Source organism: Fundulus heteroclitus, chromosome 3 (genome assembly GCF_011125445.2).
Source record: "Fundulus heteroclitus isolate FHET01 chromosome 3, MU-UCD_Fhet_4.1, whole genome shotgun sequence".
NCBI lineage: Eukaryota > Metazoa > Chordata > Actinopteri > Cyprinodontiformes > Fundulidae > Fundulus > Fundulus heteroclitus.
Genome location: NC_046363.1, coordinates 42,393,607 through 42,418,711, shown reverse-complemented (window position 1 = coordinate 42,418,711; position 25,105 = coordinate 42,393,607). Strand labels below are relative to the sequence as shown.

The 25,105-nt window shown below is 41.2% G+C and overlaps 1 protein-coding gene across 1 annotated transcript in view; it reads left to right on the top strand.

The window, feature by feature from the left end:
- plekhf2 (pleckstrin homology domain containing, family F (with FYVE domain) member 2) overlaps window positions 1–13,234 on the top strand; it is a 34,828-nt gene extending 21,594 nt beyond the window's left edge. Inside the window, exon 2 of the mRNA XM_012856050.3 lies at window positions 8,941–13,234. Coding sequence (XP_012711504.1) covers window positions 8,952–9,686 — 735 coding nt within the window. The 5' untranslated portion in view covers window positions 8,941–8,951 and the 3' untranslated portion in view covers window positions 9,687–13,234. The remainder of the gene's footprint in view (window positions 1–8,940) is intronic.
- The last annotated feature ends 11,871 nt before the right edge of the window (window positions 13,235–25,105 follow it).

Sequence of the window (25,105 nt, the reverse complement as noted above, 5' to 3'; positions counted from 1 at the left end):
GAGCCAGAATCGGCCGCCGTCGTGAGAAACGACCCTAACCAGGACAGCTTCTGTGCTGTGAGCCGAACAGAAGCCGGAGCAGATTCAGTCAGATGTTGTTGAGAGCGAGACGGTTACGTAGGCATGCTACAACGACCTTTACCAGAACCTTACCCAGGAACCGCAGGTTGGCAGCAGGCATGCAGCTGGTTAGGTCTTCTCCAGGGCTACAATGTCCGCCTGAAGGTAAACACCAGGGGACTACCGGAAGAAATGTCTGTTTTTGGCAGAGCTGTGGGAAAAGGATAAATGGTATCAATGACTTCTTGCTGGGAGCTGATATGAAGCAGTGGAGGAAAACTGAGGAATCTGAGCCTGAGAGACTGGAAGGCAGACCGGATGGTGTGGGCTGTGCTGCAGACATAAATCCATAAACTTATTACAATTCTCTGTTGTCATTTTTACAAGTGAAGAAGGTTGAGGTTGTAGGAGGAGGAGAAGACCTGCGAGGAAAACCACGACTGCTTTTTGGTGATGGTGGAGTAGAGGTTGCAGCTGCTTTCATGGAGTTTTTATAACTTTTATTTGAGATTCGGCTCTTTGTAGTAAAGTTTATAAGCAGAGGGTGACTGATACGTCGGTCGGCCGATATTTGTTTTTTTTCCTGTATCAGCATCAGCTGATATACGCATCTGTTCCCTGATCCGTTCTCTAAAAAGCCACGTTGCCGCTGTGCGTGTGTTCGCTCACACGGAGAATCATTTATGGACATGAAAATAATTACCAATCACTACGCGTACAGCGTCTAACTTTACATAAAATAATGTCCGTACACTGCAGCTGTGGTCAGAGTTTCTCTTCCTCCACCACTGAACTAAAGAAGCTCTTTTCCCGTTGTGACTCGTTCATTAAGTGCGAGCAAAGCGCTGCCGTAAGAGACGTAACACAGATTTTTTTTCTGTGTACACAGAAAGCTGAATTACAGAAGCTGATTAATATTAACCGTAGGGATGGGTATCATTAAGGATTTATTGATACTACTCTACTACTGCTACTCTTAATGATACTCTTTATCAATGCGGAATTTTATCAGGACCATTATCGATACTTTTTTAGTCAAACAAAAGGGTAAAAACAAATAACTGGTTTATTTTTTAAGTACTTGGAACAAAAGCAAACAAAATAAAAGCACAACATATCGTTCATATGGAAATAGAGCAATAAAAACATTATATACATAACTTATATATATATATATATATATAAAAAAAACACTATCTTGAATAAAAAGTATGTTGTAGGAGAGATAAATATCTACATTGACAAGACAAAAAAATATTAAAAACATTCTAAATATCCTCATATAAAATAATTTCAAGTATTAAATAATGTATTTACCTCAATGCAAAGTACCGTTATAAATTTTTTATACTATCAGTTTTAACCAAACTACAGCAGAGGTGCCTACGGTGCATTAGGTTAATAAATGAAAGGCTGCGTGTGAATTAGCTACAGGGAGGATCCATTTAAGTGCAACAGTTTAGGGGGGAAAAAAGACTATTACCTGTTAAAGATTATGTTTTATAATATATTTACATCCGGCTTTGTAATCTAGGGGAAGCTTTGCTCATACGTGACTCTTTTTGACTTAGAGCTGAGTTTGCTGCAGCAGCACAGCGACGCTGATGCACCGTCTGTCAGAGCCACAAAGCAGGAGAAGCTCACAGCTGATGGTTTGCTGAAGAGACGTAAACTCAGAGATATCTTTGACTTGTTGCCAAAGTCTCAAACAACACACAAAAAAAATCACTAGATCCATTGCTTGTCTCTTTTGAATAAAAAAAAGTCACTAGAGCAATCTGAAAAGTTGCTAAATAGTTGCCAACAGTCAGTGATGAAAGTAAGCCGAACGTTAGCCCCTCCCACCAGTCGCCTCAGTGTGTTTCTTACAGTGGAGAAAATCGACAAAAAATAATTGTTTTGGTTGGAATCTCCCTGAAAAATGAATGTGACTCTAAAAACTGACTGGACCTGCAGCCTCATCGATGAACGGAGGTCAGCAGCCAGTAAAACCAGTAAAACCCTCCAGGTTTTACCGCTCCCGTCATATTCTCTGAACTCCTGCACCAGGAATGTTTCCGAGGGGCCGAGACGTGAGCTTTCACGCGTCAGATCACCGTGTGAAGGTGTGTGCTTGAGTCCTGCGTCTGACGATTTAGTTCACCGAGTTTCAGGAGGAACTTGTTAACAGTAAAATCTGTGGGCAGAAAAAAGATCCGGATCTCGTCATGGATTTGTAAAAACCCTAGACAGCACCTTCCCACGTGACAGCGGTGTCGACGAAGCCCATTTCCTCTAAAAAAAAAACAGAAAATCTGGGCTTTGACACGTCGTGCTTTGATGGAGTTGAATGTAGAAACAGATTCAGCTGTTTAGACGCGACTGCTTCACTTGCAGCCCTCCAGCTTTCCATAGTCTGCTCCCCGTCTGTGCAGATCCTATTTGAGATTCGGCTCTTTCTAGTAAAGAGTCAATGATTTTTCTACCAGTTCTTCTGCAGCGGCTCTCCACAGCCAGTTCTCCCTCGTCTGAATCTGACATAACTTACTTGTCGCTGTCGCTGGCTTCATCCATCTGAGTGGAAAAGCGGCTGTAACGCACCCGATCATTAATCTGCTCAGTGGCCTGTCATAAACGCAACTACTGATGATTTTATTAGAGGAATAACCTGTAGTTTGGTGGGCGGTGCGTAGAAACCAGGTCTGTGTTACAGGCAAGCATCATTACGTCTACTGGTGTGTGCAGCTTTTTTTTTACACTGGGCTATCAGCAGACATGCACAGATGGAGCTTTAGTGAGGAGACACTGTTAAACACGGCGGTTTACGAGTTTTACTCTAAAATAAAGTCCACTGACATGTCTTTGTGCTCTGGATGTTTGGTCTTTATGCGGTGTAGCGGCTAAAATCCTCTATTTTAGGCTACTGGTTGTTGTTTCTGAAAGGCGTTGGTTTTACGTGCGCTCGATTAAGATTCGCCAGGCCGATCTTCAGTTTGACTTATTAGAAAGTCATTTATTGTTAGCACAATGTCCATATTCTCAATATTTCCATTTAGATCCACAACATTTCCCTCCAATCTAAACCAAGCACAGTAGAAAACTGTTGCCTCTTCCCATTAACACCTGAACACAATCATGGTTGACCTTAAATAACCCCATCACCCCTCAGAAACTCAGAACTCAAAATTAAATACACCCCCTAGTGGCGATAAACACAGGAAAGGAAAAATGGCTCCTACATGTGGCGTCTTGGCTTGTTAGGCTTTAAACCGTCACAAGCTAGCACTTTACGACAGACGCTATATAGTCAGGCTGGGCGATATGGACCCAAAATAATATATTGATATTTTTAGGGCGAATGCTGATATACCATATTTATCTATATATGTTTTTCTTTTCATAAAGTCATTATAGAAAGGCATCTCTGAAGCAAAGCTTTGTCCCAAATGTCTCACAGGCAAATTTTTTAACAAACAGCTCTAGATAAAGATGAGAAACAGCTGAAAAATAACCTAATTGAATACATAAAAGTGTAATTATAATGGAATATAGACCATCTCGATATAAACAATACAGTTTTAAAAATCTCAATACATTTAAAATCTCCATATATTGCCAGCCCTACGTTGCGTTCCTCGTTACCAGCCGCTGTGCAGGCGCAGCCAGAAAGATTTATTTTATTATATTATCTTTCCTTTGGAAGGATGATGTTTTAGGGGCAGCGATGCTTTGTGTTAATGTGGGAGCGCCGTCAAAAAAAAAACATTTCAATAATGCTAGCAGTGTCCAAGCATTCATTTCTTCAGTCCTCTCACTGTCAAACACATTTTACAAAATGTGAATTATGTTTTTAAAAAGAAAAAAACAATTTTATAAAATTGAAAGTATAATTAAATCAAAAGGTAGAGTCGGTGTTTAAATTTACATCCGATTATACACATTTGTCCAATCCCTGAGATTTCAGGTTGAAATTTCCTCCAGTTTCTTGTGGATGTTTTTATAATAAATCTTGTTTTTCATCGTTGTTGTCGTCGCCTTTTGGTACAAAAAGCTAAAAGTTTCTAATGTGCAATTTTCTGTCAGTCTCTTTAATTCTCCCTGGTCCTGGTTTGATTACTGGCTTGGGAGGCTCTACTCTGTATTTATGCCACTCTTACTCCCTGGAGCCTGGTGCTCTTTGTGCCCCCCCCCCCCCCCCCCTTCCTGGGCAGCGAGCCCTTGCTATCAGGGTGGATGTGTCGGCACCCCCTCTTTTCTCTCCAAGGCGTTTAAGGCGGTTGACTTGCTCACTTTGGGTTATTAGTGTGCAGATCACTGTGGAGTCGGCCTGAGCCGCTCTGGCATTTGCTGCCTAATTAGCATAGTTTCTACTTCTGTGGGTTTTTTTTAAAGGGCAGGAAGGGAAAGAATACGGTCACACCAGCACCTCACTTTGTGTTGTTCTTGTTGTTTAGTTGCTGATTCAGGTGCGGTCAACACACCTTTTGACAAAAGAGTGCAAATTAAAAATAAAAAGTCAGTGGTTTCATTAAAAAGCTAGCAGGTTATATAAATGTATATAAAGGACACAGAAATGTAACAGCAGTGGTTGTATAGATCTAAATGATGGGAAAATACCTGTTTGTCATAGTTTGAGTTGTGGTCTAGACTTCCTTTAGCTTCAGGACACCAAGTTGATTATCCTTACTAATAATGTGTGACAGTCTTGTCTAAGAATAGGAGCGTCAGGGTAACGTCTTACAGTGGCTATTAGGGCTCAGCGATGTGGCTTCAAAATAAAATCTCTGATTTTACATCACCAAATCCATTTAATCGACTTTTCCCCTCCTTTTCAATTTAAGAAAAAAGAAATTATTTTAAAAACTTGCTTTCATGTTAAGCATTTTGTCTAGGAGTTGACCTGAATTCAAAGTGCAACTAAATCCAAGCTTTGAAACATGCTTGTAAAGCAAGATGGCCGCCCTGCCGATAAAACAATGAAAATAGAACTAAATGTTTGCTGCTGCTGGTTTTACACAAGGAGCAATTTAAAAAAAAAGTAAATTAAAGTGCTTTTTATGGTTAAAGTTTCTTCTTTACCATATTTTAACAATTTACTTTCCTAAACATATATTCAGTGTTGCTGCTGTTCTCTCTATGGAAGCCCAATGGGTGCATTGTTGTGCAAAACAAAAATCCAGATGTTTCAAAAAATGTTAAACATTTAAATTTAAATTAATAGATCAAATCAGATTATCACCCAGCCCTGGTAGCTCTGTTTCCACAGCATTTGTGCTGAATATCTTAAGCCGTCGCTGTTTCCACTTAGTAACCTGTAGAGGTGGAACATAAGCAGCTGAAGCTGCACCGCTGCGTTATTAGCAATAGTCAGCTGCCGTTGATTAATAACAATGCTGTGCTGAACCTCACTGGTTTCTAACTTGCTCCTGTAGATTTCTGCCGTGCCTTGCAGCTGCAAATCAAACCCATGTCTCACACAGCTGAATTGGAAGAAAAAAGTGGTGCTTTTTTACATTTTTCACGTGTATCTTGCTGGTTTTTTTTGTTTGTTTTTTTGTTTTTCGGCCCAATTAGTCGACCAGTCAACAACCATTTTAATTCATCTCTACTTGGAGTGTGTGCGCTTCTTCTTCTAAGTACCTCTGCGTGTTTTAACACATTTGTTTTTCAGACCAATTACCTTTAGAAATGACCCCATCTCTGATCGGTTGATTAAATTAAGCACAGTTAATTAAGCATTAAACCCTATTAAGTTGGAATTAACCTTTGAAGTCTGCAGCACATATGTCAGTAAATATTGTCATTTTGAAGCCGACTGAGACTTAGGAAGTGTTTCATCTGAGTAAACTTTTCTGTGTGTTTTTTATCTGCACTAAATCCATTATTCCCACTTCCTCCATTTCTGGGTTTTCCTGCTTGAGCCTCCAGCTACTGAGGAACACATCGAGCTCTGTCGGACCTAAACGCGCCGCTCTGCAGCGCATTTCTACACTTCTTGACTTTATGTTGCACTTTAATTTCTGTTTGTTCTGTTGAGAGTTGAAAATACTTGCTGCCATTCAGTAATACTTTCTGTTCAGACTGAGTAGAGCATCGTGGAAATAAAAGGCATGAACCATAAGGCCATCATGCATAGTAAAAATTATGAGTTGTAAACATTTAAACTTAAATCCAGAAGGAATTTTACTGCAGGTTTTGTCTACCGTACATGTGTTTTTCGCAGAAATCATTGTATATCATCATTCTGCACACAACCCTTCACACATGCCAGTGAAAGAGAGAGATAGAGCCATCGCCCTTTCATCACTATTGCGCCTGACCATTGACCTCCACCATTGTGCATTATTAAGGAAGAAGGCACCGATTGTTCTGTTTCCTTCGCTCATGGCAGAAAATACAATCCTTTGCCAGTCTGTCTTGTTTCTTCATGGATTTTTCTCCTAACACCTTCTTTAACTGAACATTCGAGAGGGAACCTTATTATATAGGCCCCTTTAAAATACCTAATACGGCCTGTAGAAATATATATTTTTACAGGCCGTATTTCTATATATTTTGTGAGATATCTCAGCAATAACAAGAAGTTGAATTTGGCAGTCTGGCTGCTAGCTCGTAAGCATTTCTAAAATATCAAATTGTTACAAAAAGGTTAGATTCATAGTAATGAAGAATCCAATTCAGTCCAAATGGAGTTCAAATTAATCAACTTAATTTCTTTATACCGTATGTTTTGGACTATAAGGCGCACTTAAAATCCGTACATTTTCTCAAAAATTGATGGTGTGTCTTATATATAATCACCGTTGTGCTAACTGACAGATTTTATGTGGTACAAAGTGCTCAAAAATCTGTTAAAATGTGTAAGTACGACTTTAGTTAGCAATAAAGCCGCTCTTGTCAATGGATATTAGGAGCATTACGTTACACTGTGTCACTACCTGAGGACCCCTGAGCTGTACGTCAAGAAGTGATATTACACAGTTGGGAAGAATATTTAGTGTGCCTTATGGTCAGAAAAAATACAGTAATTTAATTATATTTCAGATTCAGACTCCTTTGAACATGTATTCTTATACTTTACTATTATTCTTTTGCTTGTTTTTTTTTTTTTATTTGTAGTTTTTTCTTCATGTTTTTCTTTTACTCTACTACGTTCAATAAACTCAAACCAAACCGATTCAGATCCAGTTACATACCGTGTAATTTGCTCCTAAGTATAAGACGGTAAAATCAACGTCATCTTCTTATAATTCCAAGAAGTAATAAGCTATGTAAGCAAGATCAACTGACTGCATCTAATATTGACTCTTCATGAGAAAACATGTGAAGTGCAAGTTTAATATGACTGGTGTTTCTCCCCACTGTGGGTGAGACCAGAATTAAGAAAAAAGTTATGTGCAGTGCACAACTTTCTTTTTTTTTTTTTTATTAACTGCAAGCTTTGCACTTCCTCCTAAAAATGTTGACACGAAAAAAAAAAAAACAATGCTAATAGAGCAAACACCACGGGTTGGTACTAATGTACTAAAGTGTTGCTCCAGTTGCTTCTTCACATGTGGATAAAGATAGATTCACAAAAGTATCTGCAGTTGCTAAACGATTGCAGACGTGAGTCGTCTCTATTTCTGGAACTAGATGCAAAAGCAGATCTGCTCCTAAAATAACCAACGATCAGATAAGCTGTAGCACCGTTAAATTATCATTATTCATTCATTTAGAGTGATATCAGCCTTTTATTTCTATATATATATATATATATATATATATATATATATATATATATATATATATATATATATATATATATATATATATATATATATATATATATATATATTTTAGAGGGGAACGATTTTGGAAAATAATCTAATTGCGATTTTTTTCTTTCTTAATATTGCGATTTAATGCGATTTTTTTTTTTTTTTTTTTTTTTTTTTTTTTTTTTTTTTTTTTCCCAGTTTAATTTATCATGTCTTTTTAAACATATACAAACAACAAGTCATTTTGTTTCCTCGCCGTGCGGATTAGTTGCTAAAAGACCCGCAGCATCTAAACTCTGTGCAGAAATGATTGTGTTCTGCCTATGATATATTTCAACCAAAATTGCAATTTTGACTTTTCTCTGCGTTAACCACAAGCAACAAAAATGGCCTCTAAATAAAGATGTTTGTAAACAAGGACTATTTAAAACAAGAACTTTTAATGTTTCTATTAATCTGAATATTATTCAATAGAACAGCTTTTAATTGATTTGGACATCAGTCCTTGTTGAACATAAAGTGCAACCAACAAGCCAGTCTATGTATTAAACTGATTGACCAGTACTTAATGCTATGTATGATTATACAAACTCTAAAACAAGTAATACAATTAGATTATCTCACTGCTGCAACTGTCTTCCCTTCCATGTGGAGGCAAACCCACTTTAATTATTTACTATTACGTATTTAGACAGTACAATTGGCCTGTAAAAAAGAAAACATACCGAGATGAATATCATATATCGGCATTCAGACCAAAAATATTGATATATTATTTTTTGGTCCAAATTGAACAGCTGTAGATATTATTACTTTGCTTTGAATCCTGTACTTTTAAAGACTAGTATTTTAACTCTAAACTCTAAAAAACTTGTAAAAGTCTGTAAGGGAGACCAGAGCCGTAGTGAAATGGGTCACATCACGCAGACGGGAAGCTGCAGCAGCCAATACAGTCTCTCTCTGTTGCTGTCTTGTTGTGAACATCATCTTAAAGGATTTTCTAAGGACAGCAGAATAAACGTAAATATCCTGTTTTGATTGTTTGGAGCAGTAATCAACATGGAAAGAAGTTTAAAAGCTGTAAATGATGAGAGCTGTTGGCTGGTTTCCTGTTCTCACTCTTGGTTTTCGTCTCTGACAGGCGAGGTGAAGATGGTGGACCGGCTTGCTAACAGCGAGGCCAACTCCAAGCGCATCGGGTTGGTGGAGAGCTGCTTTGGAGCCGCGGGCCAGCCGCTGGCCATCCCCGGCCGAGTGCTGATCGGCGAGGGCGTCCTCACCAAGCTCTGCCGCAAGAAGCCCAAAGCGCGGCAGTTCTTCCTCTTCAACGACATCCTGGTCTACGGCAACATCGTCATCCAGAAGAAGAAGTACAACAAGCAGCACATCATCCCCCTGGAGAGCGTCACCATCGACACGGTGCAGGACGAGGGCGAGCTGCGCAACGGCTGGCTCATCAAGACGCCCACCAAGTCCTTCGCCGTCTACGCCGCCACCGCCACCGAGAAGTCCGAGTGGATGAACCACATCGGGAAGTGCGTGAGGGAGCTGCTGCAGAAGAGCGGCAAGTCTCCGACGGGCGAGCACGCCGCCGTCTGGGTGCCCGACTCCGAGGCCACGGTGTGCATGCGCTGCAAGAAGGTGAAGTTCACGCCGGTGAGCCGCCGCCACCACTGCAGGAAGTGCGGCTACGTGGTGTGCGGGCCGTGCTCGGAGAAGAAGTTCCTGCTGCCCAGCCAGTCGTCCAAGCCGGTGCGCGTGTGCGAGCACTGCTACGGCGTGCTGTCGGGAAGCCTGGGGCCCAACGCGGATTCCCTGAGCCGGCCGGGCTTAAACTTCAACAACACGCTGTCGGACGACGACGACGACGACGACAGCAGTGACTGAGGATCCCCCCCCCCCCGGAGGACTCTGTCAGCGTGTCACTTAATTATGTTCCTGTTTGGTTTCTCTGACTGAACTCATCCAAGAGGACCATTTATTTTCTTTATTCTTCTTTAGTTTTCTTCAGGATTCTTTCCTCTGAACCTAAATGATGAATTCCTGCTGAGATAAATAATGTCCAGAAACATAAATTCATCGGTGGGATTAAGCGGCTCCCCCTGGTTCTCACGCCTCCTGATCAGGTGTCAGTCCATCACTACAAACCAAAGGTGCTAACGAGCCTTTAAGCTGCACTGCCCCCCCCCCCCCCCTTCAGTCGCTCCGTCTTTAGTTCATTTCTACCAACTAAAACCAACAGATTCTGGCTTATTTTCTACTCTCTTTTTGTCCATTTTGTCCTCAAAGGACAGTGTAGATATTTTTTTTTTATTATTATTAACAAAATGTAGATATCATGGAGGTTTTTCTGCTTGAATCTAGTTGCAGTTGCTTATGACAAATCAATTAAAAAGCTCATCCGGCAGTAGAAGCGGAGCCTCTGCCTGCTGCGGCGTCACACGGTGCCTTCTAGAAAAGCCCAAACTAAGCTGCAGCGAGCGGGTCGACTCTGAAACGCGGGTTTTCTGGGCCGATCGTGGCAGGAAAGCCCGTCTTAGAACGCCGGCCTCCAGGATTTCCTTGGCCGGTTCTGTCCGGTGGAAACCGGGCCGCAGAGGAGCTGACGCAGTGCCTTGAGTTAACCCGCTCAGCAGAAACAGTCCAGACGGTCCAGATTCCTCACACAGTTGGAGAAGTCATCATAAAAAAGCAGATTTTTTTACTTTTTTTTTCTTTTTATTGCACCGTTTTCTTGCGGCGCTGGTCGGGTCACACATCCACCGCCGCTGCTGCTGCTGCTGCTGACCCGTTTTCTGTGTCGACAACATCCTAAAACTCTTCCTCCTGGGAATTGCTGGAATTTGGGCCTAGTTTACCTCATGGGTGGAGCTCTGTGGGAACGAAAGGGAAACATGGCAGCAGCTGCAGGCTTTACTTACTGCTGTACAGCTTTGGTTTTCTTCTTCCTGCTCCGTCTGTGTGGCAGAACCATTTAACTGTTTTTTACGTCTGATTTCTGTCTGATTTAAAAAGGATTAAAAAAAAAAATCCAATAATGACCTGAGAGAAAATTTAATTTAGGGCTATCTTAGTTTAGTTTATCATTGAAATCATGCAGTTTGCCGTAATAAGGACAGCGAAGCTTCCTGTTTGACATGCAGCTGCTGTGAGTTCAGAGGTTTCTGGAAGGAAAGTCAGGAAGTCAGCGAGGCGTCCTCCTGTCTCCTCCTGCCGCCGCTGATCTCAGGTCAGGTGGTTCAGAGGCTCTGCCCCTCCTACAGCTAGCTTTAGCATCCTTCCTCCCTACTACAGCTAGCTTTAGCATCCTTCCTCCCTCCTACAGCTAGCTTTAGCATCCTTCCTCCCTCCTACAGCTAGCTTTAGCATCCTTCCTCCCTCCTACAGCTAGCTTTAGCATCCTTCCTCCCTCCAGCAGCTAGCTTTAGCATCCTTCCTCCCTCCAGCAGCTAGCTTTAGCATCATTCCTCCCTCCAGCAGCTAGCTTTAGCATCCTTCCTCCCTCCTACAGCTAGCTTTAGCATCCTTCCTCCCTCCAGCAGCTAGCTTTAGCATCCTTCCTCGCTTTTCATTCTCACCACTGGGAAGCAGGCGTCTCGTGACCTCTGAACCAGGAAGTGAAAGAAGGCTGGGTGGAACCAGGGAGCGTCTGGAAGTCCTGAAGAGTTTCATTCCTGTGGATCTAACAGAGCTGTTAAGGGTTCAGCCTTCCTTAAAGAAGGGAATCCACTCAGCACTGCTTCACACTGGAATCACCAGCACTAATAAAAAAAATAAAATAAAAAAAAAAGACTAAATGAGCAATAATCCGTGAGTCTGGCTGTGAAATAGAAGCTCAGGTACTGAAAAATGGCCGCCTCTGTGTCTTCTTCCCTCAGTGCCAGCACAGGATCATAAAAACAACGCTCCAAGTGTCCCCGTCTCACCAGGTGGAGCGCTTCCTCAGAACCCCCACTCCGCGTGGAAATGTCACGTAGATCCACTCAGAGAGGTCCGATATGTGGACGTGAACTTCCAGGACGGATTCCTCCAGTCTGGATAAATCTATAAATCTATGCATCTCCTATTAAACTCGCCACATTCAGCTGTTTGATCAGGATGTCCAGCCTCTGATGTCACTTCCTGTGTGGGATTAGTGCATCCATCAGGTGTTTTTTTTTGTTTTTTTTTTTTGTGGCTATTGCTGCTGCTGTAGGAGATTGCTGCTTGTTGTTGGGATGAAACTCCTCAGAGGTCCATTACTGCGTCCAAGCTCAGCAGAGTCATGATTAGAAACGTGTTCATTAAGCCAGTTAACGGGGAGTGTTCATTTTTATTTGCTTTAAGTAGATAAATATTTTTTTTCACATATGTGTTTTCAGATGATTAGCATTATTTGGTTCTGAACGGTTCTTTTAGTTTTTACAGAGCTGGCATTATGTGTCGCTCACACCAGAGGGAAGAAAGGGATTTTCTTTTTTCTTTTTTTGTCTTGATTTTATAAATGTAATATTTGTGTTGCTACGATTAAAGCGGCGTCTGTGATTAGAGTTAACCGCTGTCCATCACTAACTAGCTGTGCTTCAGAGCGACCAATCGGGCGTCAGGACTCTGATCCCCGTCCATCCCGTCCTTCCTGTCCGACCCACAGCGGCTCTAGATGTAAATCAGTGATTCTTTCTTTTAATCCTGAGGATTTTTGTATATGTTTGGGTTTTTTTTTTTGTTTGTTTTGTTTTGTTCTGCAGCCCAGATCAGTTCTGAAATGTCGCTGTCCTGAAGCTCTTCTCCTTCTTCTTCCTTTGTGCTTTTTCCACGCTGCTCAGCAAGCAAACCCCTGACACCCCAGAGACCCGGTTCTCAACACACCGCCGACATCAGCTGTATTTTACAGGTCCTTGTTCTGCCGGGAGGTCGCAGGTCAGCGGCCGTGCATAAGTAAAGACACTCAGAGGTTTTTTCTGCACTTTAATTAACCTGCTAGGTTTCTCTGAGCTTACTAAACGAAGGAAAAAGGGAAACCTGTTGCCTGCACTACCACAGCTGCACACATCCAGCCACTTCCTGACTAACCAGGTTACCTGAGTGCGTCTAAACAAACGAGATTCGCCACTTTGCAGTGGAGTGGTTCTGCAGCAGAGCGGGAATCCAGCGGGGGATCCTCTAAACGCTTCCTGGCGGCTCGCTGCGGCTCTTTCAGGCGTTCACACTGCGAGCAGCCTGGTTCTCTGCTCCGGCTGATTATATATTACAGGTTTCTGATTACACTTATGCTTTAGTTTTCCTCCTTTTTGTTTTACCTGCGCAGCTTTGATTACGATGACGCGTGTACACACATCATACCTGTAACCTGATTTTCATTGTTCTGTGGAGGGTTTTGTTTTAAATATAGGCTTGGGGGGCCGAGCAAGTACAGAGAAGGTGTTAAAACATTAAAACGAGGCTTTTCTCCAGCTCACAGTCTGTATTTTGTTGTTTTCATGTTGACTCCTTTGTTTTTATTTAACTAATTCCTCATCAAACCGTGGCACAAACTTCCTGAAGGTTATAAATGAACATATTTATACAGAATATTAACGGGTTTTCTCCCGTTGTCTACGAGTTCAAAGCTGAGTTTGAACGTGTAGACGACGTTTTACCTGAGGGGGGTAAAAGCTGTTGACTGTGGCAGCTTCTGAACTGATGTATGAAAGGAAAGATGAAAACAGGAAGTGAGCTGTAAATATTGCAATTACCAGCCTAATGGGGGGTGGCTGCATATTTATAAATAACTAAATTAAAAAGCTAGTGTCAGACTGGCTGCGGTTTATGTTTTAGATTTATTTTAAACCATCTTTAGTAAAAAACCTCACACACTTTTTCCTTGAACAACTTCAATGCTTTTTGCAGCTTTGTCTCCAGCAGCTTCGCACCTCTGAAGAGAAAAATGTTTCACCGTTCTTTGCTAAATACCTAATGCTCAGTGTGTGAAAGTCTTCTTCAGGATCTCAGGACCTAAACTAATCTTCCACGAAGGTGAACCTCCTCAGGCTTAAAGCTTTCCAGCCTCTAGCAGTCTCCAAGCAGCATTCACTCCTCCTGAAAGAGCGTAGAGCCACAGTGGACAGTCGTCTGCATTGTTGATGGCTTTGCAGCAATCCCTCATACTGAGCATGCATGAAGCGACAGTGGAGAGGAAAACTCCCCTTTAACAGGGAGGAGAACCTCCAGCAGAACCAGAACCAGGCTCAGTGTGAACGCTCATCTGCCTCCACCCACTGGGGCTTAGAGAAGACAGAGCAGAGACACAGAAAGCACAGAAGCTCACATTGACCCAGGAGTACTTTCTATGTTAGATGGTAATAGAGGATGATCTGACGCCAGACCAGGTGTACCTTCTATGAAGAGAAAAATGACAGAGAACAAAAATCAGCGTTGGCGTTGAGGTGTGACGCAACGGGAAGCGCGACAGTTCAGTCTAAAGAACATGGCGACTTCAGCCGATGAAACTAGCGTTAGCGTGGCTATCGAGCAAGTTTTATCGGAATTACAGAGTATTTCTTTGCTGAGCTAACGAGCCTTTACCTGCAGCAGCAAGAGTAGCTTGGCTTGTGGTTGTGTTTTCGTCTTCGCACTGTTACGAGCGACGACGAATCTGATTGGTTTATTTGGCCCGTCTATCACCAACATAGGCCAATCAGCTAACCAGTATTTTCGCCCCTTCCCAAAATTACTTCAACGGAAGGTTTCCAGATGGATATGCGGAGCAAATCTATCTGGCGGAGTCAGGTAATAAGCCTATAGCAGCATAACTACAGAGATAGCTCAGGGTAACAAAAGCCACTCTAATTATTTGACTCCCATCAACTGACCAGCTTCTGTTTCGTCTAAAGAACAATCCCACAACATGATGCTTCCACCACCGTGTTTCATAGTGGTGCGTTCAGGGGGACTTTGATAGCATTTTGCATATAAATAATTGGTCATAACTTCTCAGGTAAACTGCTGCTAATCACGCAGCTTCTGGGGTTTTGCATAAAATGTGAAACTCACCTCAGCAAACTTCTTGTCGCTTTCTTTCCGCTGGTCGCTCTTCTATAAAGGCGAGGTTTGTGAAGTTAATAGGTGCCTGGCACACAGAATCCTGCACCTGAGCTGTGGATCTCTTACCTGACTCCGCCAGATAGATTTGCTCCGCATATCTGCGAGTGAAACCTTGAAAGCTCGCGAGATCAGGATGGTCTCACGAGGCTAGTGGATCTCTGCAGCTTCTCCAGAGCTACCATGGACCTCTTGCCCAGCCCGTCAGTCTAGATCAGGGGTCTCTTTGCACCTTCCTCAAAGGCTCTAAATAACTGGCTAAAAACGATAGAGACCAAGCTAAGGTTTATAAATCTAGATATAAAAACAAATGCAGATTTTTCATGTTATAATTGTACTAAAACAACCAGCAAATATTAATTAATATTAATTCATAATTTTAAATCAATTGTGGAAACTCAGTTTTCTTTATCTTATTAAGTTGTAAAGTTTTTTTTTGTTTGTTTGTTTTAGGTTTTTTTTACATATTTTTGCACAAATATCAATATCCCATTGAAGAAAATCTAGTTTTGTTTGCAAACATTTATATTTAAAATTCTAAAAGTTAAAAGAACATGGTGTTTTAAAAAAAAAAAAAAAAAAAAAACATTTCCAATAGTAAATCCTCATCTAAAAATATAAGTTGTCTTTTTTTTTTTTTTTTTGAGTTTTATGTATGAGGTTTTAGGTCAGAATGGCTCTTTGGATTGTAAAGGTGACAGCAGGTCTGTGTTCCTGCTTTAAACTGGACCAGAACTTTCTCCTTAAACCTACTCGGGTTCATTGGTCTCCATGATGCTGGTTGTTCTCACAAGTTACACATTAATCTGGTGACTTTTGCAGGTTGTAATGGGTTTTATTGAGGGGTATCAGAGTACAGAGGGCTAAACATGAATGCCACATTTCTTACATTCTTATCGAACATGCATCATTTTCCTCACTTCACTTGCACAAAACTTTGTGCTGGTTCTAACATGAGAAAATGCAACAACTTCAAAGGAATTAAATAAAATATAAAAGACTGATGAAGATATTCGCCAGAGGCCCTTCAGGCGTCGCTCCTCAGGCCGCCAGAACAGAGAAAATTGCAGATCTTTCTTTTGTACAAGCTGAAAACCGACTCTCTCCTCCACATTTGATGTCGATCCGTTGGCAGAAGAGGACAGGAAGGTTAGGGGTCTGACAGCTGCAGGGTTCATGCAGCTATCAGTGAGACGACTGGAGCAAGAGCTGCACCACCGGGTCCACCTGAGAGACGAACGCTTGTCAAGTCTTAAAAACCTCCTTAAAACAGGTCCACCCACAATCCTTTAAATAATTTAAGCACTTACTATACATTGATGGAAGTTTAGCTTCCCTTTTTCAGAAGGATGAGTTATATCTGTGGCTGTTTGAGTCACCTTTTCTGCAACTATAACTTTTGCTGTGATTTAATTCATTTTTTCTGAACCAGTCAAGGCTGAAAAGTAGAAATTAAAAGTGTTGTGTGGCTGTCGGCTGCCTGCCAGACTCCCAGCGGTGCTGCTCCGCTCCTGAGAATATTAATAAAGAAGGAAAAGCCTTTGTGGGTCACCTGCAGGAACAAACTGTCCCTTCTGCTTCATCAAAACAAGTCCCAGAGAAAGAAATACACGAAGTTCAGGTGATAAATATTAATAGTCGAATTACACAGAGCAGACTGAGACTTTGAGCGCTGCAGAAACTCCCTGGATGCTCCCATCCATGTTGCTGCTGCACTAAAGAAGAATACTAAGGAGCTCAGGTTGGGGGAAATAATATAAAAAACAAAACATTTTGGGTGTAAAAAAAGTGTTAGTGGTACTACCGAGACATATTTTACTGCTTACCCTGAATTTAGATGGTATATTAAAGAAACAGCAAGAAGTTTTCAATGCAACAGGTGTATGTGCCCTAAAGGCATTTCTGCTATAGAGTGTTTTTTATTTATTTTTAGCTCAGAGACAATTTTTGTAAAGAAATACACAACAGAGAACACAGAACAGAGTCAAGTGCGTGCCAAAATCAGTTTTTATTAAATATGAATCCAAAATAAACTCTGGTTAGGTCTGATTTGCTAATATGTGGTCGTCTTGGAAAACTCCAACATGTTAGAAAACATAAATTTAGGCCAGTGGTGTGTTTTAGAGGCATGATTGCTGACCATCATGTCATGATCTAAACTCAAGAACAGATGCAGAATAACAGATGAGCCACGAACATTTCTACGGTTATTTGGCTCAATCAGACCACAGAACTGTTATTCACAGTCAGAGGAGGCTCCCACCAGAATTACTCCAAAGGAGGGTTTTAGACCGCTGGATGTGACGTCATCACTTGTCTAATTGGCTCAATGACGCACCTGTTTCCTAGAGCCAGGTGATTCGGTCACGTGTTTGAAACAAAGCGATGATTTTCTTTTACAAGGTAAGTTCCTCTGCCTTTTGTTCAGTTATAATAGCGACAAACATTTTTAACACGGATTTTTTATCTACAATTTTAGTATAAATGTCTGTTTAAGCCTCACATCTAAACACCACTCAGTGGTTTTCCAACTTTATACACAATTTAAACTCTTTATTTTACATAAAGTCCAGTTTACAGAAGCTGGTCAGGAGAAACATCCATTAATCCATTAAAGATGATTTCAGGAAATCCTGGACAACATTTATGATAAAAACTATAAAATTATGAACATAAACAGTTTAAAGCCCCATCTGAATATTAGCTTTTTATTTGACATAAGCATATATGGTGGTTAAAAGAAAAAACTTGATTTCCAAAACAAACTGAGGGACATTTTTTAAAAAAAATTAATGACATAACTACTGTACAAAGATGCATTAACAGTCTTCCTCTCTAACAATGTACCTGATTTAATCAGTAAAGAGTTCAGTCATATTTCAGCAATTGTTGCAGGTATTTTTGGAGGTGAAAATAATAATTTGTCTCATTAAACGTGAAATAAAGAGGACAAAAGACATAATGAGGATAATTTCCTTGAATAATCTGTATATAAAAAAAAAGAGTGAATCACTTTTGGTTGTGCTTTATGTTCCCTGTTGCTAAGGCTGGTGTTTGCTGAGCAGAGATCAAAAGGTTTTCATGTGAATTAAGTTGAGTTTATTAATATGACACTAAACGTCAGCAGGATAAAGCGAGAGGAACCAAATTGAAATGAATAAAGAACATTACAGAAAATGGACCAGAGCCGATGGTGTGGCTGTCCAGGTTCCCTCTGACCAAACAACGACATGAAGGCCGCCCTGATCTGTCTGCTTCCCCAGACGACTCCGCCTGAGGTGACCACGCGTTATTCTGGGATGGAGACCAGATAATTACTTTCCTCTGCGCTGCCTTTAAGTTCAAACCGTCTTCAGCGCTGCGGTGAGTGGCAGGTAATCAAAGCAAGCGGTCGCCATTAGCGAGCTGATAATGGAGGATAATTGCAGTAATCATGTTGGTTTACAAAGGAGACACCAGTCCTGCATTACACCAGAGCTGGATGATAAAACTCCGGGTCACACAGGGGCCAGATGCTCTAATTACACTCTGAGGCCGCAAAAAATGTGAAACCGCGAATCATTTACATAACTGCAAAATGAGCTTTTTGGTTTGTTTGTTGTTACGCCAGAGGCTGAAGTAAAAGACACCGTCCATGTTTAGGGTCCACAGAGACGGTGCAGAAGTTTTGGAGGTTTCCTTTAATTTGAGCCACAAAGAGCTGTCAGCTTGTAAAAAAAACATCTGGTACCAGAACCACGTGGTACCTTTCAGGCTCGCCTTATAGAAGCTAAATGCTTTCAGAAAAGTTTTATTGGTAAAAACTTTGTATGTGCAGCTCAGGATTAAAATGACATTTTAGCTGACATTTTGATTCCAGGCTACAGATCTTTCTCATTAACTACGGTGCAAAAGTTCCTCAAACTATACTTTTTCTCTTTCTCTGCTTCCAAAGAAATATTCTGTTCAAAAAAATAAAGGGAACACTTAAACAACACAATATAACTCCAAGTCAGTCACACCTCTGTGAAATCAAACTGTCCACTAAAGAAGCTACACTGACTGACCATCAGTTTGTCCTGCTGTTGTGCAAATGGAAGAGACAACAGGTGGAAACTAGAGGCAGTTAGCCAGCTGTTTTAAGGTCTTTACATCAAAGCTGGAGCCGTCTGTAGAGTTTTTCCACTTTAATTTTGAAATCCAGACCTCCGCGGGTTAATAAATTTGATTTCCAGTGATGATTTTGTGATTTTTGCTGTGAGCACATTGAGCTATGTAGAGAACAAAGTTTCTAATAAGAATATTTTATTCATTCAGATAGAGGATTTATTTTTTGAGCAGTGTATATTAAACTGCCCCAGGCCTAATTAAGGTTTTTAATAGTTTCCTTTTGAACTTTGCCAGCTTTTTTTTTTTTTTTAACTCGTTTTCCAGCAGGTACCTGACCTTTTTCACAGGGATCTTTTCATTGGTAAATTGACTTAACTCTGACCTATGAATCAGCCGGTTTACACAGTGTTGGTCAGATTTATTAGCAAACCTGTGGACAGATATGTAAAAAAAAAAAAAGTCTTAAATACTCTCCTGTCACAGCAGCAGGATCTCAAACTTTTATTAAATTGGGGATATTCTAGAATAATTATGTTTTTGGCTAAATCATCGCTGCACAATTATAGTCAACCCCAGCTTTGCATTTGAAATGAAGGCAACATTTCTGTTTCACTTATTGCCAGTGCAACTATTTATAACGGCTTTTAAAAAGCTCTAAATTATTATTCCTAAGCTAAAACCTAAGCTAAACCCATATTTGTCTTGTCAGCACCCAAAGTGAGCAGGATGATAAGGGAGGTTAAAAAAAAACTCATTACTGGAGAGCTTTGCAGCAAAGAGTGGCATTTCTGGCTCTTAATAGCAGCCATAAGATGCGGTTTATATTTTTAACAGCCGTTTGGGAGAAAAGCAGAGAGAAAAGGCCGGTTCTGTCCTCCCATCACAAACCTGTGGAGTTTGCTAAATGCACCTCATACCTAATGTGACGTACGGTGATGGATGTGTGATGCTATGGGCTTGTCTCGCCAAGTCTCTGGAACACAAGGAACATTAATTTAGATATTTTATGGCCTCTACCAGAAAAGTTTGTGGCCATCTCAGTCACCACCTGTGGCCTCTCTGCAACCCTAACCCTAACCACCAGATGTCGCTGTGGAGCTCTATGTTCGCATTAATCAGCGGGACATGATTATTCTTTATGGAGCAATACTGTAAAAAAGACAGATTCCCTTACCAATAAAATTCAGTTATAAACATTTGTGTCTATGTATCTAAGCTCAGTAGCTAAGTCCTCCTTAGGCGCCTTGATATTGGGGCCGGCCCCCCAACATTTGTTTAAATAACGAACATCTTAAATCACAGTGAGCATGCCCAGCACGCTTTACCTGACTCTGCCAGATGGATTTGCTCCGCATATCCATCTGGAAACCTTCCGTTGAAGTAATTTTGGGAAGGGGCGAAAATACTGGTTAGCTGATTGGCCTATGTTGGTGACAGACGGGCCGAATGAACCAATCAGATCAACGAAGCATGTTGACGTACTCGTCAACATGCTTCGTCGTCGCTCTGTTACGAGCGACGACGATTACACAACCACAAGCCAAGCTACTCTTGCTGCAGCAGGTAAAGGCTCGTTAGCTCAGCAAAGAAATACTCGGTAATTTGCTAACGCTAGTTTCATCGGCTGAAGCCGCCATGTTCTTTAGACTGAACTGTCGCGCTTCTCGTTGTGTCACACCTCAACCCGCCTCAAAGCCAACGCTGATTGGACGTTCGTTTGGTGAACGGCTCCAAATTTTCTTTAACGGAGAGTAGCCAGACTGATCTGCGAGTGAAACCTTGAAAGCTCGCGAGATCAGGATGGTCTCACGAGGCTACAGCACGCTCACAGTAGACAGACATGAGGCACAAAAACTACGGCCCCAAGCTCTGATCGTCCAATCAAAATACTGGAAATGCAGACGTTACGTTTACGTTCTGCTGGACAGTGAGAGACCATGAAGGCAAATTTATTTGTATAGCACATGTCAGTACAAGGATAATGCAAAGTGCTTTACGTGGTTAAAACATTGGAAAATAATAACAGAATAAAACCAAGAAGAAAAATATCCATCCATTATACAACATGCTTATCCCTTGTGGGGTCGTGAGGGGTGCTGGTGTTTATCTTCAGCTGTCGAGAGGCGGGGTACAACCTGGACAGGTCACTAGTTCATCACAGGGCAATACAGAGACAAACAACCATTCTCACACACCTAAGGACAATTTAGAGAGGCCAATTAACCTGATAGTCATGTTTCTGGAATGTGGGAGGAAGCTGGAGTACCCAGAGAGAACTCACACATGCACAGGGAGAACATGCAAACTCCATGCAGAAAGAGCCAGGGCAAGGGTAGGACTCAAACCCAGGACCTTCTTGCTGCAAGGCAACAGTGCTACCTGCTGCATCACTATGCAGCCTGGTTAAAAAAAAAAACTGTTGGAATAAAACGTATAATTTGAACAAAACATTGGAAAATGAAAAGTAAAAGCAAATATTAATCTAGTGTTGGTTGTCCTTGGTGGCTCATTGAAAGATTGATGTGAATCTTTTGTCCAATAAATTACCAATATGAATGAGCCTTTATTTGTAATTGTATGTATAAAAAACTACATTTAGCTGGGGGAGTGGTAGCTTAGTGGTTAGAGCATTGAGCTTGGGTCCCAGAGGTTCCAAGTTCAACTCCCACAGACTGCCACTCTGGCTCCCTGAGCAAGACTCTTAACCCCAGACTGTGCCACACAATGGCAGCCCACTGCTCCCCAAGGGTGATGGGTTAAATGCAGAGGTGAATCTCTCAATCCGTGCTTTTGCTGTAATTTCAGTTTAACAGTAAATTGCACCATAAGCATGCAGCAGCTGGCCAAATATGGCAATTACTGTGGAAAAACAATATTATTTGCCAAGAATGAACTTAAGAAAATAAAAAAACAAAAAACAAAAAAAGGTGGTTGGTTTCAAAGGATAGAGGTTCCACAGTGGATTATATTTTTAAAGCTTTTATTTCTCAATGTGGGATTTTCTTCCAAACTGTAAAGATTTATTTAAAATGTTCTATAAAAAAAAACATATAAGAGGAATTTATGTTGCTGCTGCTAACACATCTTCACCAGGAGGTGCCAGGAGATGCAGCCGGCGCTAAAAGAGAGGAGCCAGCATTGTGTCGACACGTCGCCGACATCTTACCAGCTTTTAAATTGGATCTTCAGGCTCCTCGTTAGCAGCAGCCTGACGTAAAGACACAACTAGCCCCAGAGTCTGTTGTACGATCTATGAACAACGGCCTGGTGGACAGAATGAAGGACTTTAGCTTCGCCCAGGCGATTCCCAAACACCCGTCAGCAGAGAACTGACAGCAGATGATTAGTAGAATGATGGTACATCTGTTAACTCCTGATTTTTTTTATTATTCCTGCTTCTTACAGACCAGATCATCAGAGATTATTTAGAGATTGCTCTTCTTTTGTCGTGACTTTTTCTCTTTTCTCTCTGACTTTCTTAACTTTTAGTGCTGCAGGATGTGCTGTTGTGGCCGGACAAGGGCTGCACTAAACTTTAACCTTTGTAATGTCTTTAAAAAATATATAAATTCAGAAAGATTTCAAAATTATATTTGGAGGAAAATAGTTGAAAAACAAAATGACTGGAGTTCAGGTTTTCTACATAATTCAATATAATGTTTTTCTAACCTCTTGTGGAGGTAAATGCTGAGAGCCTGCAGTGACCACAGGGCGGCTAAAGGACAGAACCTGGTGGTTTTTAAATGTTTCCTCACTTCACCGACTGGATTATCGGTAAATAGGAAGAAATGATTTAATGTCTCAGAGATTCTTGCAGCTCAACGGTGATTTAGGGTTCAGATGCCTGAGCTGCACATCTGTCTCCAGGACTCGGCCCTGCCTCCGCTCTCATTGGCTTCAGTCGCATCAGGAAAGTGTTTTATTGAATATCGTGACAGTCTCTGAAATTGAAAACTGAAGCTGTTGCTCAAATAAAAAATGAAGATGGGAGAAAAAGAGGAGAATATAATTTCTTCCTCCTGCAAAGTAAATAGAAACATTTACAGCTTCTTGCAGAAAACACGTTTTATAAAGATGGAAAGTTTTACCGATTTCTCTTTGCAAAAAAAAAAACCCAAGCAGAGTCAGACTGGATGGGAAGTGGCAGTGAGCTGCAGTTTTTAAAGGGGACATGTGCAAAATCCACTTTTTTAGTCCTTAAAAACATTTTTGTTGTGTGATTAGACTCTTCAGGAATGTAAAAAAAAACATTGTATTTAGGAGCTGTCAGGATATATTTTTGTGCTTTTCTAGTCATTTGGCTTTAGCTGTTCAGTTTTCTGTCCCATTTTTTTTAACATTTTGGTCACAGTATTTGCTGCAGAGCTGCTAAACAAGGTCACAGACTTCCAGTTTACCAGTCTCAGGAATCTGTTGTTTTTATTTCGCAGAGTGTAGTCCAAGCGAAGGATGCAGAAGTGGGCGTAAATTAACCAGGAATTCAGAGCAAAGCTTAGCAGGTCCAACCGATATAGACCATAAGTGAATGGTTTCAATGTGAAAAATTAAAAACTGAAAAGAATGCGGACATAAACTGTTAACTGGATTTAGGTGGAGACTTTGACTGGACCACTCCACCCCCTGAGTGTGTTTTATAAACCTTTTCATTGTAGCTCTGGCAGTTTAGTTTAGTTGTTGTCCTGCTGGAAGGTGAAGCTCCGTCTCCAGTCTTCTGTAGCCTCTTCCACTGAAGGGTCACTACAACAAGTGTTTTTTTTGGGGGGAGTTATTTGTGTACAGATTTTTCCAGCAGTCCCTCGGTTGAGTAACGTCAGCAGCGTTCAAGTAAAGTCAGCATGCCACAAAAATACATTAGTGTGCCATGAGGGTAAAGACATGAATCTGCTGGTTTGTGAGGGAACAGATCCCTCCTGACCTCAGTGGCTGCATCTTTCTGGACCAAATCTGGACTCGTTTGTCTTGTGTGAACCGATTACTGCAAACATGTGTTGCCAAAAAAGGTGAAATAAATATGCCAGAATGCAGCGAAAAGCATCTGAACGCAACAAAAGCAGTGAGCCTGTTTCCATCCATCGTTCTTCTTTTTCTTCTTTTGCCCCGAACAACAACTTGGTGCATTGCTGCCACCAACTGGTCAGTTTAGGTACCTTTAAGCTGTTCCCCACGTAAGAAATGAGCAATATTCAGTTTGGCTTTGGTTGGTTTGACAAATCATGCATCCTGTGATTCTTTAGCAGGCTCAGCTCTGATCCAAAGTCTTTCAGCCAGTCTGTTGGTGAGTTTTATCAAAAATCTCTTAAATTGTTGTCTTTTATTTAGGTTCGTCCATCTTCTCTAGAACTCCAACCATTTTTGACCCCTGGCTAGAGAAAAGCATCCCCACAGCATGATACTGCCACCTCCAGGTGTACCTGTGCACATGGTGTGTTCAGGGTGCTCTGCAGTGTTGGCTTTCCTCCACACAGCCAATCAAAAAAAGTTTAATTATGCTCTCTCCTGTCTAGAGGTCCTACGTCTACACGGCTTGTGGCAAAGTTTAAATGAGATTTCCCGTGGATTTCTTCTCTTCCTTCGTCTATGAAGGTCAGATTTGAAGAGTAAATGACCAACAACTGTTGCCCTGAGGGGAGATTTTCCCACCTGAGCTGTGGATCTCAGCAGCTCCTCCACAGCTACGGGGCTTCCCGGCTGATTCTCTGGTTCACGCTCTGCTTGTCAGACCTCCATGTTTCTGGTATGCACTAATTTTATTATTTATCTATAATATCCTGATTCACTTAATGTTTGTAACTTAGATGACAAGTTTAAGAGTATATTGTAAAAACTGTGGGCTCAGTGCTGTAATTTCTCCCGTGATTAAGGCTTAATAACCAGACGTGTTTGTCTCTGTCGTCCTGTGATTGGATCCATTCTGTTTCAAAGCTGAGTGATAAAAATTAAAACAACATAAATATCATACAGAGGCTTGTAATTGCACTGAAGCTCTTTCAGTTCCACAAGTGGAAACTCTGAAAACAATCCCGATCGTCCCTTTTTAAAGTCGCATTTATTATCTGATAGGTGTTTGTAAGCTCAGCTGCTTTTTATTCATTTTACAACCTCTAAATTAGCCAAACTGTTAAAGTTAAAGTGGTGCCTGTCTGTTTGTCCCTTTAGAG